This window comes from Callithrix jacchus, chromosome 6, assembly GCF_049354715.1.
Source record: "Callithrix jacchus isolate 240 chromosome 6, calJac240_pri, whole genome shotgun sequence".
NCBI classification, from domain to species: domain Eukaryota; kingdom Metazoa; phylum Chordata; class Mammalia; order Primates; family Cebidae; genus Callithrix; species Callithrix jacchus.
In genome coordinates this window covers 126,366,999-126,388,431 of record NC_133507.1, presented here as the reverse complement: position 1 = coordinate 126,388,431, position 21,433 = coordinate 126,366,999, and the positions used below count along the sequence as shown (strand labels likewise).

Sequence of the window (21,433 nt, the reverse complement as noted above, 5' to 3'; positions counted from 1 at the left end):
TAAAAACAGGTGAAAATAATTTTAATAATATATTTATTCAACTCAATATACCTAATATATTATCATTTCCACATATAGTTAATATAACAATTATTAATGAGCCCTTTTATGTTATTTTGTTCATGCTTCAGTCTGAAATGCTGTATTAAATTTTAAGTACATTTACATTTAGATCAGACACATTTCAAGAGCTCAGTAGCCACATGTAGCTAGTGGCTATTATGCTGGACAGTGTATGTCTAAACATTCCACAAGTTTGGATATGCAGGGATATATTAACAATTATAACACACACACACACACACACACACACACACACACACACACATTCCTTCTAGTAAATAAAAGCACACCAAGTGTCTTTATTAATGTTTGCATAATAAAGCAGTTAAACTCTCTTGCCTGTGGTGAACCAGACTTTGGAGCAGGGAAACATTTACCTGGTAGATGCTCTTTGGGAAACTAAGAGAATGGCTGAGTCAGATTAATTAGTAAGCTGATAAATTTCTAAGAACTCCTAGGACTCTTCCTAAACTTACATGTATCTTGCATTTCTAAGTTCAAAACATATACACTGAGCATCTTTCATGTACTTGCCCCTAGGTAAAGATACATAAGGCACAATGTCTGTACCTTGAGATGTTAAAGCTTAAAGTATTCATGGAGATTATTTTACAATTGAAGCAAGAGACACCTAAGATGTGCCACTAGTCCATGCAAGGGCAAGGACCAGACTCTACTTTTTGGGTCTGAGGTCTGCACTTCATCATCCACAGAGGACGCTCTGAGGAAAGGAAGAAACGTGTTTCCTTTTCACTGTTTATACATAGGAATTCAGCCCATATTTGTTAACTTTCATAAGTAAGGCACAATGATTTTGGGTGCCAGCATTTATTCTTGACTTATGATATGCATCTTTGCTAGTAATAATATGTCTTTCTGCCCCATACCCCAATTTGGATCTCACTGATATAATATTTTGGTGAGGCTACAGCATTTGCCAGATGGACGTTAGCCATTGTTTCCTCTAGGGAAAGCAACAGTGATGTCATTTTAATTGGTTTAAGCACAGAGCCTAAGTAACAGAAACATGGAAATAAACATTGGGGGACTGATATGGTTAAGCTTTCTGTCCCCACACAAATCACATCTTGATTTGTAATCCAAATTATAATCTTCACATGTTGGAGGAGGGACCCCATGGGAGGTGACCGGATCATGGAGGCAGATCCTCCATGCTGTTCTCCTGATAGTGAGTGAGTTCTCATGAGAGCTGATGATTTCATAAGAGGTTCTTCTCCCTTCACTCTGCACTTCTTTCTCTTGCCTCCTTGTGAAGAAGGACATGTTTACTTCCCCTTCCACCATGATTTTAAGTTTCCAGAGGCCTCACCAGCCATGCAGAACTGTGAGTCTATTAAACCTCTTTCCTTTATAAATTACCCAGTTTCAGGTGTTTCTTTATAGCAGTGTGAAAATGGGCAAATACAGGGACTTTCTCCATGCAAATGATGCTAATACATTAATCAGACACATTCTCATTTTACAGTACACAGACATTGTGAAAATAAGAACTAAATCGTAGTTCTGCTCTTTTATGTAAATTCTTTCACTGAATAGCTGTCTTCCCCAATCCAATATAATTAAACTCAACATGGTCTCAACCAGTGTGTGTTTAAAAAAAGCCATACCACATACCAGTTTTGTTTGTACTTACATTAAAATAGAACACATACACCTGATTTTTATTAATGTTCCATTAAATGTATTTCCTTAGAAGGATAGTTTTAAGTAGGATAGTGGTAAAATATTTCATCTAAAATACTTTAAAGACATCTGCTTTCTTGTATAAAAAAAGAAATAGGCCAAAATATTGCCACAAATCTATTAAAAAATAGCTAATGATTTGAAATAGTGACTCCTATGTCATATACACTGACACTGGCTCTTGATAAGAATATTTTATACCAAACCAGAAGAATCCATTTAACTCATTTCAGCATTCTTATATACCCATAAAGGATGTGTTTATTTTTTTCTTAAGGTGCCATAGACAGTGAGACTTAAAGTGAGAAAGAGTCTTGCTTTTAGGGAATTTTTAATATGGTTATGTTATTGAAGATTAAGTATTGCAATGGTATATAGTCATTAGCCAAAACTGAACCCTCAGGCTACCTGAGAGGATTAGCCACAATTACAGTTCTTCAAAGCAACTAAAGATTTAGCTGGATGACCCCACAGTCCTATATGGAAGGAGAATATCATCCCTTCAGGAAATTATTCTCCACTTAACCTATCAGTTATAACAGTTATAAGCATGTCTAGTTATAAGCGCTTTTGGTATATGATTTTGTTTTTCTTCAATCCGAATGCTGAGTTCTAGAAATACAATCCTGGTCCCATATTTTCATGATACTGGGAGCTTGAAACTGTACACCAGTCTCCATGATATGGTTTTGCAAAGCATTGGGTTAACACACCAAAAACATAACTATATCCTAGGACATTATAAAACAGGAAGATGAAGGAAATGTAACAGTATAGTGTGCTGGCTAGAACCAAGGAGTTTGCAGCCAGAGCACCTGGGTGAAATTCCTGGCTCTGCCACTTATTAGCTACATGACCTTAAAAAAATGACTAAACTTCCTCTGCCTCAATTTCATTATCGGTTAAATGGAGATAAAAACATATGCTTACCTTGATGTGGAAGTTTAGATGACTTACTATAAAACACTTAAAATAGTGCTTAGCACATAATCAGTGTCACATAAATAATGGCTATCACTATAACTATATACAAGTAATAGCCCATACTAGCTACTATTACAACTAATACCCTATATACTATCAGAAGATCTCTATCTACTTATCAATTTACTTAAAATTGCAAAGTCCCACTTAATCTATGGGTAGAGCAGTTTGATCTTTCATTAGAAATAAAAACAGCTGGATACCTACTGGAATAACCGGTTTCAGACCCTGGCCACCAGGGTGTGAAGAGCTTGGCTGGGCATCAGCAGGTGGGCCTGGCACTGGGTCACTGCTTCTTCTCACCAGCAGTGGAGTGCCTGGAAGACAAAGTGAGAGGTGAGAGGTCAAAAGAACCCTGGGGTGAAGAGAGTGCATGACACAATGCACTTTAATTAAAAAGGTTTACAACATGCTTTTATGTAAAAACATTCTATTTCTAAGGATGCTTGTAAATTAATCCATTTAATGATCTTTTGTCATCTACTTATAGAATGACACATGGAAGCAAAATCTTTCAACCCTCATCTTTGCCTTATGTAAAAACATTCTATTTCTAAGTATGTTTGTAAATTAATCCATGTAATGATCTTTTGTCATCTACTTATAGAATGACACATGGAAACAATATCTTTCATCCCTCATCTTGCCCCACTTGCATTTCAAAACAAGCCATTGCATTTAACAGAAACTGTTAGGCAATGCGCAAGTTGACTGTGTACAATCTAAAAACTGATCTAGAAAATATATGTGAGTATTAAAAAGAATGATTATCCAGGAGATGAATGAAGAGGTTCACACAGTCAGTGTAATTTGTTATTCAATAGAGCTGGAAGTATAGTTATTACTGCCATTTGGTGCTTTCCAAATCTTTTGAATGATGATATAAACTGAAATAAATTATTTGCTGGGTTATAACATTAATGCCTATTTAAGCACACAAAGAGATTGCTTCCATTCTCTTCCTCTTCTCCTGAAGTAGATAGAACTGATAAAGAAAACAAGTTAGTTCTTCTAAAAATATATCCTGATTTCTTTTTAATTTAATGAAAGCTTCCACTATTAAATATTTGAGTCAGTTATTAAATTCTGAAAAAAGATCATACCATTAGAAAGTTCAAATGAAATTCATCCTTAGCAGAGAGCTAGCGGCCTAACTACTCTGACTGCAATTAGGCCTAAAAAAAATTTGTTTCATACAAAATTGGCCACTATAGAAAAAATCTCAAAGAAAAAAAATCTGCTTGTGGTTTAAAAATCACTCTCATATAAAAATTAACATTTTATTTTTGTACTTTTGGGAAAAGAGTAGGAAACAGTTGAAATGCAATTTCTCATTTCTCAATATTCTGAAAATAATTCCCCAAACCTCTGAAGCTATTGCAATTTAAAGGAACATTTTTATCCACTTTGTAAGTTATTTATAAATCTGGTTTTTATGTTTTATATGTGCTTTAACATTCTCATTTTGTACAAAACACAGAATTGCAAATATCTTTTATCTTTGTCCAGATAGAAGTTGCTTTTTTTTAAAAAAAAACAAAAACTCTCATGATGAGAAATTAACATACTACGTGTGATACAGATCTATGCCAAACAGTATTATGAAATTCAAGTTCACATTCCTTTATTTCCTTTTTATTAAGAGATATCACTACATTTTTCACCTTCCCTCCACCTCCATCTCAAAATTTCTTAACCAACTGACATACTAATAATTAATTGTTTGGTTGGCAATTGTTTTTTTTTTCTTTTAGAAGAAGAAAGAGGAAGAAAAAAAAACCAATTTGGTTGGCAATTGTTCTTTAAAATAAAACATTAAAAAAAAAAAGAAGAGAAGAGGCAAGAAAAAGTACCATAAAATCTCAAGAAAATATTATCCCAGCCCCATACCAGTACTTTTTTCCCTCCCTTAGGTGATCTGAACACTAAGTTCTTTTCAGATTAAAACTTTCACTTACCAGCAACATGAAATGAACAAGTTAGTATAAATGCAATATCCTCAGAAGCAACCTATTATCTTTAAAATTAAGAGAATGGGGCAAAATTCATGAACTCTGTTTTTTATCCAATCATTTAATCAGGCCAGTAAATTATGAGTTGATAATCTTGAATGGGAGAAAACAAACACAAAATAAACCCAACATGGTTTACCAAGGTATTTCTTCACTGTCAAAATCAAGTTGATTTAGAGGCACAGAAATGAACATTTTATTGATCAGCAATTTTAGTTATATATTTTTTTCAGCTGAGTCATATAATATATATATATGCATGTATGCATATGTGTGTGTGTGTGTATATATATATGCAGAGAGAAAGAATGTGTGTGTGTGTGTGTGTGTGTGTGTGTGTGTGTGAGAGAGAGAGAGAGAGAGAGAGACAGGGAGAGACATGATTTTTCTTGGGGAATAAATATGTTTTCCTTAAAAAACATAGTTTTTTTTTACACAGTAATTTTCCTTCAATTTAAGGACACATGCCTATGAGTCCTCATTCACCATCAATATCTGCTTTTTAAATAACAATACATTAAAACATTTAAAATATAATTTTATAATAATATGTATTCAAGCTAGGCACTGTGGCTCACGCCTCTAATTCCAATTCTTTGGGAAGCCGAGGCAGGTGGATCACTGGAGGGAGGTCAGGAGTTAGAGACAAGCCAGACCAACATGGTAAAATCCTGTCTCTGTTAAAAATACAAAAATTAGCCAGGCATGTTACTGTAATACTAGCTACTTGGGAGGCTGAGGCAGGAAAATCACTTAAACCTGGGAGGTGGGGGTTACAGTGAGCCCAGATCATGCCACTGTACACCAGCCTGCGAAACAGAGTGAGACTCTGTCTCAAAAAATAATATGTATTCAGATTTGCGTATTCAATCAATATGCCAGAGTATTATAGTATCTCCCATACAATGACAATTCAGTTTTATACCAATGTATCAGGTATTTGAAACATTAAAAAACAAACTTTAAGATGGCTAGATCTTTCTTAAACATACTCTCAGCTCATCAGAAATGACTTTTCTTCTTCTCAACTTTTTTGTTTTTATTTTTTTTTTGAGACAGAGTCTTGCTCTGTCTCCAGGCTGCAACCTCTGCCTCTGGGTTCAAGCGATTCCCCTGCCACAGCCTTCAGAGCAGCTGGGACTACAGGTGCATGCCACCATGCCCGGCTAATTTATTTATTTAGTTTTTGGTAATTTAGTAAAGACAGGGTTTCACCATGTTGGCCAGGATGGTCTCAAAGTTTCGACCTCATGATCTGCTCACCTCAGCCTCCCAAAGTGCTGGGATTACAGTCATGAGCCACCACACCCTGCCTACTTCTCAACTTTTCTGTACTTAACACTTGAAGGTCTTCAGTTGAGTTACCTAATTTTTACTTTGTTGTCTTAAAGTGTTAAATCATTCCACACTGAAATTAACAGTAAGCATCTTCAAATATGAATTGTTATCTCAGACTGTTAAACCTTCCTAGAATGGTTTTCTAAATTGCTAAACCCTATTTGAAGGTGTCAGGAAGAGACTGAGTTTCACCTGAAAGACAAAGAAAGGTTAAGTCCTAATGTACAACAGAGGGCAAGTAATTAGGAGTACTGAAGACGATTTGGGCAAAACCTTGACTATATATTAAAGTAGAAGTCATATTGTACAAGCAAAGCTAACTGAAATGTGATGGCGACAACTCTAGCCAGTTTGTTGTTGTTGTTGCTGTTGTTGTTGAGATGAAGTCTCACTCTGTCGCCTAGGCTAGAGTGCAGTGTCATGGTCTCAGCTCACTGCAACCTCTGCCTTCTGGGTTCAAGTCAGCCTTTCAAGTAGATGGGACCACAGGCACATGCCACCACACCTGGCTAATTTTTGTATTTTCAGTAAAGACAGGGTTTCACTATGTTGGCCAGGCTGGTCTCAAACTCCTGACTTCATGATCCATCCTCCTCAGCCTCTTCTCAAAGTGCTGGGATAACAGGTGTTAGGCACTGTGCCCAGCCTCTATCCAGTTTTATAGAGCCTTTCAGTGATGGGGAGTAAATGAAACATAACCTCTATAGTGAAGGAACTTATAATCTAACAGCAATAATTAGACACTAACACTGCTAACTATCGTGTCAGTACAGTGGAGAGGACCCTGGGTTTTAAAGTCAAACAGATTGATCCTTTGTTGACTCTGTGGCATTGAATTGGCACTGCTCTGTGACTCAGTCTCATCATTCTAAACCTGGTAAAAATACCACATAACAGAACTGATGGGAAGCTGAAAGAAATTAAGGCATGCATAGGACATGGAACTGCCTGGTATGTAATTTTCATGCAGGACCCTGTCCCCCACTAAAGCAGGTAATAGCACTTGTCATTTGTTGTGAGCTATGTTATCTTATCTGTTCAAAAAGCTGGGGTCTTCAAAGTCAAGTTAATTTTCATGGAATAATTTGTAAATTAAAATAGTAAAATCTAATCTTAACCAAATATAGCCTTACAATATGAATCAAAACTTTTACACAAATAAAGATGAGGTGAGAAGGGAGTTCAAAAATTGGAAAATGTTGCTATTCACTAGTATTTTTTCAGCTAATTGAGAAAAGATTCTCATTATTGGAATTTAGAGGCAAACACTCCAGGTTCAGCTCAAGGAAAAACAATATTCCTTAGAATCATAATTTAAAAGCCACTGGAAGCAAAGCCCAAATAAAGAATGTTCAGTACCTAAAGCATATATTCTTCTAAAAACATTTGCTGTTTTTTTTCATACAGTTAAATATTTGAGGTTCTACTATATATCAAGACATAGAGAAAAGAGGAAGAGGATATTCAGATCAGCAGTGATGGTGTTCACCCACCCTCAACTTACCTTTCAGAAAAGGAAATGTGGAAACAAGGAATATTTCAGTATGTTTTGGCACACACAAAGGTGGGTATCACTGAAATGTTCCAAGTAGGTTATATGTGGCTTACTGGAGAACCCACACCAATGAAAACACGCGCCAAAGGCCATATTAAGTCCCCATTTTATTTAGCTGACACATAAAACTGAATGGAAGCCAAAGAGAAAGCTACCTCTCAAAAAAAAAAAATTAAAAAAAAATGGAGTTCCTGATTGGGTGTGTAGCTGCTGGTGACTATGTCTTCACCACATAGGATCTTGCCATATCAGAATAAGCCTGATTCTTACTAGAATATTTTCCACTAACATTCAGAACTTATGCTATGTGCAGGAAAAACTTACACACTCATTCACTGTACAGACCTTTAGGAAGATGGCAAGATTCAACAGGTTTTACCAGGATTTAAGCCAATTAACACCAGGCAAGCCACACCCTTACAGGAGAAAGTAGAGTCACTTCCCAAGTGTCTATGAATGATGGTGCATCTTCTAATTCTCCAGTGATCACCATTTTAATGATGGTGAAACTGGTACTAAACAGGGTGGAGGTACTGATACATGTTCCCTTTAAAAATGTCAGTAAGGCAGCCAAGAGGAAGATCATCTAATTCAGTTTGAGAAAAACAATTTTAAAAGTGGCAGCCATTAGTTAAAGGGCGAAATTGGTACACCAATGAATCATGCGAGATATAAAGGCCAAGAAAAATGAAAGGTGCTACTTCTATAAGTTTCTGTCTTGGTGGATTTTCATTTGGAGGATATGTCTGGGTTAGAGATAGCTTAAATGACAGGTGGCACCATTCAATATTATGTTTGAGGGTTTTGAAGGATAGGCAGTTACAGAGATTGAAACCAAGGTCCTAAAGAACTCGGTAGTATGATGATGCAGGCAGCAGAAAAAACAAACAATGGCTTCAAACACGAGCCCCACATCAAAAGTCACAAGGCACATGTTCTAAATTGTATGGTGAGTAGCAGCAGGGATTTATTTATTTAAAAATGGTTAATGATTCTCCTGAGCAAACCTAGAAGGCCAGCTTGTCACCAATATTGGTATCATTTCATCTTGACAGCTGGACAGCTCTGCGGGTGGGGGACAGGTCACAGTGGAAGTACTGACAAGACATTATGTAAGAAGTAGGGGACCTCATGCACAGAGAGGCTAGAAGGACAATGTAAAGAAGTTGAACAGGGTGTCAGCAGTCACAGGCAGAAATGGAGAGGGAACCTGGAGGAGTACACAGGAGAATTCAGACACTGACTACACATAAAAAGCAAATGAGATGGAGCATAAAACAGACACCTAAAAATCATTCTTATACTTCTGGCTTGAAGAAGAGCAATAGGGAGTTTCTAGCAACTGCTATGATTTGTTTCAGAGAAAATACAAATCTTAGCTTCAGCCCACTGACTGTTAGAAAGATTTGCTTTTAATCTAAAATGTTTTGGTACGCGTGAGAAACCAAAGACTAGATTTTCAAGAGGGTGGACATTCATAAAGACAAATATGAAGTTGATATTGAAAATCATAATGGCTTCCAGAAGGAGCAGGTAGATACAAACACAAAGTGAACAGAGGAAAATCAAAAGGAAGAAATCAGTATAGAACTATTAATGGCATCGCATGCAAAATAATGCAAAAGCCAGGATTTCATACTCTCGGAATTTTTCAGAAAGAAAGAAATCTAGAATGCTTATTGCTTAATAAAATCACAGAGGAGTCACCAGAGGAATGGATGGGGTGAAAGATTGAAGAAAGGAACTGGGATTAACATCATAACCTGTTTATGTGCAAAGAGTCTCCTATTTAGGGGGTGGGTCTTTTCAGTCTCAATTTTCCATTGCCTTAATGGATTCCTTTGGTGCTACCAAAACAGTCAGACAGTTTGAAGAAAAACACACACTCTCCTTCCAGGACTGCTGACACTTAGGACAAAAGGTAAATATGAATAGAAGAAAATGCTCTGAATTAAAATACACCTAAGTTGGTAAATTTTTCACATTGATGATGAAAGTCAATTACAAGTGGCTTAACCTTTTGCAAATTGAAACAGAGAGAAAGAAGTAGAATAAAACATATTCTTCCAGGTAATTCATATTAATAGTCTAGAAAGACAGTATAGGCTGCACCTTGGTTTCATAAGGTACATTTCCTTAACAAACGTTGTAACTAGTCAGCACCTAGAACAAAACCTCTCAATTATCTTGAACTTTAACAACTGTTGAATGAGTTTGACAAAATATGGGTGTATCCTTCAGAGATACAGAGCAAAGAGATTATCAGTTAGAAACTTTCCTCTTAACCATTATTCTAGCATTGTCACCTCAAAGAAGCTGCTCCCCCTTTTGTCCTTGGCTAAATGATTACAGAGGAGGAGCTGCAACAAAGTCTCACTGTAGACTTATAAAAATATAGTTTGCTAATTTATATAGCCAATTAAAGAACTGAAGCCCAGAGAAAGGAAATTTCTAAATCTTTTGAACTTGATTTCTACTCTAGTTTGATTCACTTGACACTTTCCTATTGCAGGGCCACATTCTCTATCTGGATAAGTGTATAGTAACATCTCTTCAATGCAGCAGCAATTCCTTTCATCTAAACTGGTCAGCAGGCCAGGCATGGTGGCTCATGCCTATAATCCCAGCACTTTGGGAAGCTGAGGCGGGTGGATCACCTGAGGTCAGAAGTTTGAGACCAGCGTGGCCAACACAGCAAAACCCCATCCCTACTAAAAATACAAAAATTAGCTGGGTGTGGTGGCGCACACCTGTAATACCAGCTACTAGAGAGGCTGAGGCAGAGAGAAATACCTGAATCTGGGAGGCAGAGGTTACAGTGAGCCGAAATCATGCCACTGCACTCCAAACTAGGTGACAAAGTGAAACTCCATCTCAAAAACAAACAAACAAACAAAATAAATGGTCAGCAGAAAGAAATATTCTGATAGAAAGATACAAATAAAGGAAAAGTATGGTGGAAGCTGAGTACCTAAGAGGAAAACATCAACCCATGGTCACAAGGTCATAACTGGCAAGATGCCTGTCTCACTAGTCAAGGCATGCAAGCTCCTCCCCTGGAGCACAGAGTCTTTCTTGCAGATGATGTACATGCCTTGCCAGTATTGCTATTATTCCCATCAATACCTCAGTAAAATAAGACTAGTGAAAGTGGTACATCATTTGCTTTTGGAGACAACTAGATTTATTTCTGTGTAGATTTTATGGGCATCAGATAGGGCTTTTCAGCTGATGCCTAAAAAACTTCATGGCACTAAAATCTGGAGACCCATTAAAAAAATTGGTAATGATATCAATAGCAGCACAATTTATAGGAAAGTACCGAGAAGAGATCACTTTCACCGCAGGAGCACCTGACCCGGTTTAGTGCCTGGCTTGTGATGAATGTAGCAGCTGGGACATGCTCTCAGATACTGTGATGCAAAAACCACACCAGAGAAACCAAGTCAAAAACTTTCTTCTTAAATATCAGTCCATTAGAAAAGAGACTCCCACTATTGCCATAAAAGTAGGACGGAAGTTCAAGTTGACTAATATTTAATGTCATTTTTCTCTTATTTCAGATTGCAAAAGCCATGCTTGTTCAACACATGATGGACAAATGCAAGCAATTCACAAAACAGTCACTGACTACACAATGGATATGAATGAGCACATGCATGATAAAGAATCTCTTAGTATTTAAAAAACTGCTTAAATTGGAGTGCCAGTACTACAAAAACCCATGAAGGGGTTTTTAACTGACTTTTATTGGGACTTATACTTGTCTCTGAAGATGGGTGAGTTCCACTTGAAATAGATTGAACTATTAAAGTTCCCACATTTTATCCAGTTGATATACACAAATCTGTAATTTTTCAAATTTCTTAACCTACTTTGCAGTATAAATTTACTCATGCTATGTAAGGTTCATTAACGCTAGGTCTCAGATATGCACTAGGTCCCAAGGGTTATGGTCAGAACAATGATAAAGCAACAGAGGAGGTTAGGTGCAAGCAAAAGTACAGGTCTTTGAAAGGCATGCACTCTTAAAAAGTAAGTATTCACTAAAGACATCTGAATTAAATCCAATTAACGCGCTTGATGCACAGAGATGAAGGCAAGGATTTTGATGATGTGCGCATCAACTTCCCAATTTCTTGTTCTGGCATTCAAGACAGAGTCTTGCTCTGTCACCCACGCTGGAGTACAGTGGCATGATCTGGGCTCACTGCAGCCTCTGCCTCCCGGGTTCAATTCTCCTGCCTCAGCCTCCCAAGTAGCTAGGACTACAGGTATGAGCCACCATGCCCGGTTAGTTTTTGTATTTTTGGCAGAGATGGGGTTTCACTGTGTTGGCCATGATTGTCTTGATCTCCTGACCTCGTGATCTGCCTGCCTTGGCCTACCAAAGTGCTGGGATTACAGTTCTGAGCCGCTGCATCCGGCCTCATACTAATACATCTTATACTACATTTTTTATCAGGTGTATATGCCAAACAGGACCACCTGCCATCACCGAAAAATGTCCTACATCATGTGACCTCTAAACGATTATTCTCTAATATTGCAATCAGTTGTAATCATGTCCACTTTGAAGGTCCACTCCCAGCAATTATAAACAATCTCTACTTCTTCAGAACATTCAGATGCAGATTTGCATGGAGGAAATAAACATATTTTTCAGGGGCCCTCATTTGCATGAGCCCCTTACATGATGCCAAGAGGAGCCTTAGTAACAAGATCACGATTATATAATTTTGTAAAATTTACATAAGTAAAATATTTTAATTGCTGCAGGTTAACCCTGTTATCTCTTCCATCTCTAATGTTCCATCCGTACTACTTTTCCTCCCACTGGGTGGCAATGGAGTGGCCAAGAGTATCTTGGGGATTCCAGTTAAGGGTAAATTGAATCAGAAATATATTTTTATATATTTTTTTATATATGGTTATATATATATATATTTATATACATGTTTTTATATATATATATAAATAGCTTCATAGTTATAAGTATGTATGTGTGGCCCAGCTAATTCAGCTAATTTTCTTTTTGTATTTTTAGTAGAGACAGGGTTTCACAATGACCAGGATGGTCTCGATCTCTTGACCTCGTGATCTGCCCACCTTGGCCTCCCAAAGTGCTGTGATTACAAGTGTGAGCCACCATGCCCGGCCTATATCTTTTTAGGGTGTGTTACATCCTGATTTGTCTTATGTATGTAGTTGTATTTCATCTCCTGCTGAGTCATTATTTACCAAATGCCTAAAATGTGCCATGTGGTCTTCTAGGCATTCTGGATACATCAGCGCACAACACAAAGGCCTTGCTTGTGAAGAGTTCACTATGTATGACCACCATATATAGTGAACTAAGACACACACACACTATTGTATTTTTGTGAGTGTGTGTGTGACTATATATATATATATATATAGAGAGAGAGAGAGAGAGAGAGAGAGAATATATGTATATAATGGACTATTTTTCATAGCTCACACACATTTCTGTGTATAGTTAATTTATTGCCAATCATCTTGGTGAGTAATATAAGAATATTCCCAAACCCGTTGTGCAAGTTTAACCAGTTTCATGATAAAAGGTACAGAGCCAGGTAAAGTAATGACATCGCTGTGCTGTTTTTGCACCAGCACTGAAGTATGTGGGCACTGGAAGATAAACGAAATTTGAAATGCACAAAGCCAGAAGCTACTCTATGGAAAATTAGTTCACTCATCAGATCCATAAAATTATAAGCAGATAATTCAGTTCCCATTGATACCTTGACAGATGGGAACTTCTCTCTTATTTAGAATATACTTGAAAATGCAGCATAGAATTAAAATTCTCACGCTAGTAAGACACAAACTGGTAGCCATTTCATAGTTATAAGTATATACGTGTGAAGCCCTTTATACATCCAAAATATAATCTAAACAAAAACCATTTTGATTACCCATGCCAGAGCAAATAACCAATTAACCATTTATTCAATCTATCAGAAATTGATATTACATATGGAGAGGTGATTAAAGAATACATGGCCAGCCAGGCATGGTGACTCATGCTTGTAATCCTAGCAATTTGGGAGGCCAAAGTGGGCAGATCACCTGAGGTCAGGAGTTCAAGACCAGCCTGGTCAACATGGTAAAATCCTGTCTCTACTAAAAATACAAAATAATTAGCCAGGCATGGTGGCAGGCACACCCATCATCCCAGCTACTCTGGAGGCTGAGGCAGCAGAATAGCTTGAACCCAGGTGGCAGAGATTGCACTGAGCTGAGATAGCACCACTGCACTACAGCCTGTGCAACACAGCAAGACTCTGTCTCAATAAACAAACAAACAACAACAACAAAAAGAATACATGGCCAAAAATTATAGAGAAAAAAGTATGATACCGAGATATTTTCAAATGTTAACATATTATTATGTCTCATATTTTATGTCATCTCTCTTATGTTAACTTTATTAAATTTATAAATTGTGATTATTTTTCATTCTAAATAAGAATTCATTTCTATGTAATTTAAAAAAATTATTGCTGCTTTTCTTAATTAGCAGTCACCCCAAGTTTTGTACAGTTAGAGCATCACAAAATGTGAATCTGCTTTTTTATCTCTCTCTTTTTTTTTTGAGATGGAGTCTCACTCTGTCATCTAGGCTGGAGTGCAGTGGCACAATCTCAGCTCACTGCAACCTCTGCCTCCCGGGTTCAAGTGACTCTCCTGCCTCAGCCTCCCGAGTAGCTGGGACTACAGATGTACACCACCACACCCAGCTAATTTTTTTGTATTTTTAGTAGAGATGGGGTTTCACAATGTTGTCCAGGATGGTCTCAATCTCTTGACCCTGTGATCTGCCTGCCTCAGCCTCCCAAAGTGCTAGGATTACAGGTGTGAGCCACCATGCCCAGCCTGTATCTTTTTAGGGTGTGTTACATCCTGATTTGTCCTATGTACGTAGTTGTATTTTGTTTCCCCTTGAGTCATTAAATATTTACCGAAGGGCCGGGCGCGGTGGCTCACGCCTGTAATCCCAGCACTTTGGGAGGCTGAGGCGGGTGGATCACGAGGTCAAGAGATCGAGACCATCCTGGCCAACAAGGTGAAACCCCATCTCTACTAAAAATACAAATATTAGCTGGGCACGGTGGTGCGTGCCTGTAATCCCAGCTACTCGGGAGGCTGAGGCAGGAAAATTGCCTGAACCCAGGAGGCAGAGGCTGTGGTGAGCCGAGATCGCACCTTGCACTCCAGTCTCGGTAACAAGAGCGAAACTCCGTCTCAAAAAAAAAAAAAAAAAAAAAAAAAAAATTTACTGAATGTCTAAAATTGCCTGGCTGTCTTCCAGGCATTCTGGATACATCAGCACACAACACAAAGGCTTTGCTTGTGAAGAATTAGTGGATTGTTGGGGAAAGACAGATCATCAACGAGTAAATTAATAAATACGGACATTTAAAATCAGGATAAAACAAGTTCCCAAAGAAGATTGTGAGAGAGAAAGTGATGTCTAGGAGAATAAGTTGGAACCATACTGTAAGCTCTTTGATGGCCAGCCACTTCCTTTAGTCAATCACTCAGGATCCCTAGCAGAGTAGGCACTCAACAGACACATGCCAAATGGAACTAAATAAAGCTGCAGGCACGAAGACTAATATCCAAGTTCAGAAATCTTTACGGTCTGAAATGTCCCAGACGTGAGAACTCTGGGGGTCATGAAAAGGGTATCTGGCCCTAGTACGTAAATAAGTTGCTACTGTCTGGTTTGCTTCCGTTCAACTAACACTTTTTTTCTTTAGCATCAACATTTATTTTAAAACAAATATGATTCACACTAATGCAGCATACATTGTCAGCCTTGCAACTTAAAGGTAAATGAGCATAAAAGTGACATCAACAATGATGCTAAACAATGTCAGTAGAGACACTGACTCAACCTCGTCAGTTACTGTGGCTTATAGAGGAATCTACTGCCCTGTCAGTTGATCTTTCAGTTTGTGATACTTTACAGTCTCAGATCCTAGATATTTATGAGGTTAATCTATATTCATATGATTTATGGCAACCCATGGAACAGCTAAAGGGATAATATTTGAGTTTACCTGAAAAGATTCTGTAGATGAGCTGAATTTTAAACAGAATTTTGAAATGCAGAAGATATATGAAATAATATATTGGTATAAAATAATGACGACAATATTTATAGTAGACACATGGGCATGTGGCTTTTGATGCTGGAGATGAACACCCTTGCATGCATAGATACTGATAAATTTGCTCAGCTGGAAAATAGGCATGAACTAAATGACTAGAAGAACAACTGATTAAGGAGACTACAGAATATGGTTAGAAGAACATTACCAGAAGACCTTAATTTGGGAGAGTTTTAATTTAATCTAATTAAAATAGCAGTAAGAAATAGATTATCCTGCAAAAGGAGATAATCCATAGCATTTTTTTCCTTAAGTATTGAGGAACTAGTAAAAATATACTTTAAAAGATATTTATAACATAAATATATGAAAAACCTTGACTAAAATAATAAGTGGATAAACCTTTTCCCATGATTTCTTTAGTAATTCCCTTGTAAATGCCATTAAGTGAATCTTCACATATATCGAGTGAAGAGGGTATGGACTTGCAATGATTGTTTGATTCAGAATGGTGCACATTTGGGATGATTCATTAGGGCACTGTTGTTGGTCTGTACCAAGTATTTACGGAAATATACTCTTATCCTAAATTTTAGGCCACAATCCCCAGTGAGTAGAGGACAGCCTCTAAAAGACTTCAGTAGCTTTTGCAAGAAGAGAAAGGAAGAAATGAGCAATGCCTTCAGCCCATTGAGCTGCAGTTGCAAACAATTATTACATCAAAGTACTAAATTCAAATCACCACGTCCTTCTTGATAGATGAGAAACATCCACAAGTCAATTTAAGGTGTCCTGAATACAAATCTGTATGATTTATCAGTTGCATTTGAATCCTTTGATCATTACATTTTGTTGGATCATTCAAAGCAGGACTGGAAAAAAAGTGGTGGTCTTAGGAGCCACTGTTATCTCTAAGAACACTAAAAAGGTGATTTTATTCCAAAGCCTATTTGCATTCCCTAAATGCTGTTCTCTGTATAACAGGAAAGGAGCACTCAGGCCCTTTCTTGAAACATATAGTTTCTACTTAATAACACCTAAAATTTTAAACCAGGGTTAATCAATGAAGCTCAATCCAGAAAACTCAGAAACTAGGCTTTTCTGGCAGAGAACATACAACTGCCAGAGGAAAATCTGATTCTTTCCTGTACAGAGTCCTTCCCAACATTTGTAACTGTGGTTTGAGACCTCATTTGACCCATATCTGCTCCTGGAACCCAAAGATCAGCTTTAACCTCAGGCACATTTTACAATATGCATCCAGTAGGAAGAGGTCATATTCTGATGTAGCACCGGCCCAGCTGTCCAAGCCTTTGAGACCTCACATTGGATAACTGAAATCTAAACCACTTGAAAGTACTCTGGAAGACCACCCAGGTGTTTCATGTGGCTGCTGTCTTGCTACTAAATTGGTCCATTACACAAGCTGGAGAACATTATCCCAACCGACTAATTCACCGAGTGACAGAGTAAGGCAACGATCCATGGATTATTATTGAGTTTTCTGTGTAACTCCTGGCATCAAATTCAATGTGAATCAAAATCCAAAGGCCACAGGTAAAAAACTATATTGTATTTCTATGATTTTTCAAAAAGAGAAGCAAACTGTTCTAACAACATTGGAGTTCTAATTTTCAAGGGAAAAACATCTGAACATAGATGGTTGCTAATGCTGGGAACACATCATTTGGTTAAAAGTTTAAACAGATTTTTGAGAGTCACAAGAATGGCTGGGTTTCTATCATTTATAAATAATTAAGCCAAAGGTCAAATTTCATGACTCTTTTAAGGGATTATGAAAATAGAACAGCTTATTGTATTTTACCCCCATAAGTCCTATGAATAAACCAAATTATATCAGAATCTCAGCTATTCATTAACTTAAAATAATGCCTGTTTCATCTAGCCTATGTCACAAGCCCATTTCACTACTTATAAATACTGCATTATGCCAAGTATTTACTATAGATCAATAGCATAAAATAGACAATATTAGTAAGTCACAGCATACTGAGTTAAAGCACAATCTACCAAGATGAGAGGAAATCCGATAAAAATTTAACAACATAGACATGCCACTTCAAACATTAAATTGAAGGTGCTGATAAGAGGCCAGTATCTAAGTCAGCAGTGTCTGAACTTGTCAAATGGTTCCTGAGACAAGCCTTCTTTAATTTGAGATGAAAGATTATAATCTTATCTTGCAGGTCTTCTCAGGGTAAGCAAGCCAAGGCACAGTGCTATTTTCAAGAAAGGCCTACATAGAAAAGGAGAAATTGCCCTTATAAGCTATACAAGAAAGTTCGCATGCTATCACAACTGTCTTTGTGCTGTGCTTGTCTAGGTCATCTCATTCTATGTTATCCACCTGGATTGGAAAATGCACACACAGAGTTGCCTTCACAGATAAGGCATGTGGGTCTCAAAATGAAATAGGCTGAATGTTCAGATATGCCAGTGACATTGCTGAACCTTTTAATTTGTTCCTTTCACATCCACAGCTAAGTGGGATGGGTGATGTGTATCTTTCTAATCTGTGGCAGTCTTTGGTGGTTTTCTTGAAGACTATCTAATATTTTCACAAAAGGCTTGTGATGCTCATGTCCACAGCCCTTGGTCACTTTCAGAAGTAGCTTTTAAATGGTCTTCAAGGAGAAAAATCAACAATTTCATTCTGGACTTACATTCCACAATAAAAAGATATTACTGAGCAAATGCTGGATTCTTAGCACAGCATATGAGTAACACATCTTAGCAAGGGGTGGGTAAACAGAAGCCCCTCTGGATGGAGGGAACAGCAAAGGTCACATTACAAAGGGGCATACATACTAACATGGGAGGAATCTGTGGCCACAAAACAATTTACTATAGCTTCCATTCCTATATACTAATTTTTATAAGCTCTTATGTTTAGAATACAGATTTCATAAGCCCTTATGTTTAGAATAGATTTTGTTTCCTATCTAAAACAAACATATGGTATCAAACGGTCTTTTAATGCTCAGATTTAAATTAGTTTTAAAGAGATAAAAAGACTGAAATAGTTCTGCTATTCATACATGCTTAACAACAGCAATATTTATGTCAACATATTGGCAGAAGAAACATTAAGTTCCCTATATCTCAGTGAGCCCACAGTTTCATTTTAGAAGCAACATATTTACCTCAAATATTCACAATGCTGTATTTGGATATGGTGAACTAAATGACTGGTGGACCTATCTCCAACAACTTTTCAGCATTCAAACAATTCAATTCTACATTATAAAGATGTCTCCAGTACACGACCTGGTCCTGTTTGAACAGGATGGCTTGTTTTATTTGGTTGCCACTTGGTCATTGCTAAATTTACACAAATATTCAACAAACAGTCAGAATACAGTGAGGTATTTTGGATTCCAGGTAAAGCTCATGCTGCTTCCTCTGAAGTTCACCTCAGGGGACTATCTCTGTCCTCAAAAACAGGGTTTTCTCAATCTGTGGGCTACAACCTATTCACGAGTCTTGAAATTGATTTAAAGGGTCATGACAGGCATTCCATATCACAGATGGCATAAAAGATATTAGACCGTATTACAGAGTAAAGATACATTTCTGTTTTGCATAACAGTTAAATACTGGCTTGCAATGCAAAATCAATTTCTGGCTTTGTGTTATGGTCAAAAGAGTTGGGGGAAAAACATAGCTCCAAAGCTGCTTTCCTGGAGGATGCTCCATAGCAGGTTTGCAACCCCATTCTGGCTTGGGAAGTTTCTGAAGAATTAAGTGCCTTAAGGAAACACATCTAGCCCAGGATTCCATCTGATAATATACTCCCACAACCCTTCTGTTTTTGAAGTTTCATGTCCTGTTTAACATCTTTTGTCCAGACACTTCCTAAAAATTGTTAAGTGCTAGAAACTGTTAAATCCTGGGGAAACAAAGATGACTATGACATAGTCCTTGACCCCCAAAGGGCTCTAAAGATATGCAATAATGCCTAATACAATGCCACTAAAGATTCTAAGCAGTCACTGAAAAGTGCTGCAGGAGCAAGAGGGAGAATTATAACACTGTTGAAGAGGGCTTCATAGCAGACTGAATATTTTAGTGGGTATTCAAAATCCATTCATCTGTATATCCATCTACCCCCTACTGTGTTCAAGGCACTAAGCTAGAAGCTAGGGAAAACTTAGATGAATGAGCAAGTGGACTCTCTCAGAAGAACACCAAGCCCATAGGGGAAAGACACTTATAGGATGAGGTAGAGCAAAGGAAGTAGTAAGTACTAGGCACAAAGACACCATAGAAGCAGAAGGGGTGATGTCTGTCAGAGTTGAAGAAGCCTTTCTATAAAAGGACAGGGGTGTGAGTGGAGGGAGATGATGGTGAATAGTGGAGAAAGACTCTGATACCTGAGACAAATCTGTTCTGTATTTGATGCAGCAAAATAATGAAAACCAAGTGCACACATATTTGTGAACATGTTTAAAACTGATGTCAGTAATAGGAGTCAGAAACAGATAGGGCCAGCAACCTAGCACTGGAGATCATGCTTAAATAAAGTAGGCTGAAACAGAGACACAAGATAAATCAGATTTTAGTACTTTCCTACTTCATATCCTTGTTTCTTGCTGATTCTATTAAAATACAATCAACTCTAAACAAGGTCTACAAGATTATAATCTATTCCCAAATGTTTAACTTTTTCTGATGTTATTGTAAATGGGATTGCTTTTGAACTTTCAGATAGCTAAATGTTCGTGTATAAAAACACAACTGACTTTTTTACATTGATTTTATATCCTGAACTTTATTGACAACTTCACTGAATTTATTAGTTCTAACAGATTTTTGGGGTTTCCCTTAGGATTTTCTATATCAAAGATCATGTTATCTGCAAACAGAGACAATTTAATTTCTTCCTAATTTGGATATATTTTGCTTTTCTCACCTAATTCCTCTGGCTAGGACTTACGAGACTATGTTGAATACAAATGGTGAGAGTTGGACATCATTGTCTCATTCCTGATCTCAGAGGTCTCTGAAGTGAGGGCTGCTAGAGGGACCTCATTCAAGCTGAAGACTCCCACCTGTTGACTATGATCTGCTTCTGTTAACCTTAAAAACTTTCATCTTTTCACTGCTGAGTATGATATTAGCTGTGAGCTTGACAGAACCTTTGTTATGCTGAAGTAAATTCATTCTATACCTAATTTGTTAAGAGTTGTTATCATAAAAGAATGTTGATTTTTGTCAAATAATCTGTTAAGAGTTTTTAATTATGCAAGAATATTGAATTTTTCTGCAGATATTGAGAGAATCATATAATTTTAATCCTTAATTCTGTTAATGTGAGAAGGTAAAAAACCTGTGCACCAAAAACTATAAGATGTTGAAAGAAATTGAAGAAGACCCAGATAAATGGAAAGGTACCTCATGTTCATGGATTAAAAAGGTAAATTGTTAAAATGTTCCTAGTACCCAAAGTGATCCACAGATTCAATGCAATCCCTACATAAATTCCAATTCTGTTTTTCACAGAAAAAGGAAAAGAATCCTAAAATTCATATGGAACCACAGAAAGCCCCAAATAGCAAAAGTAATCTTGAGCAAAAAGAACAAGCTGGAAGCATCATATTCTGATTTCAAACTAC

At 37.2% G+C, this 21,433-nt stretch overlaps 1 protein-coding gene across 5 annotated transcripts in view; it reads right to left on the bottom strand.

Annotated features, from left to right (window-relative positions):
- PARD3B (par-3 family cell polarity regulator beta) overlaps positions 1–21,433 on the bottom strand; it is a 1,139,106-nt gene that overhangs the window by 623,290 nt on the left and 494,383 nt on the right. For 4 of the 5 annotated variants that reach the window (XM_002749672.6, XM_035305418.3, XM_008999274.5 and 1 more), the window contains exon 4: positions 2,959–3,068. In XM_002749672.6, the coding sequence (XP_002749718.3) occupies positions 2,959–3,068 (110 nt within the window). Of the gene's footprint in view, positions 1–2,958; positions 3,069–21,433 lie in introns of those variants that run through there. The other variant, XM_078328278.1, reaches the window with a different exon arrangement.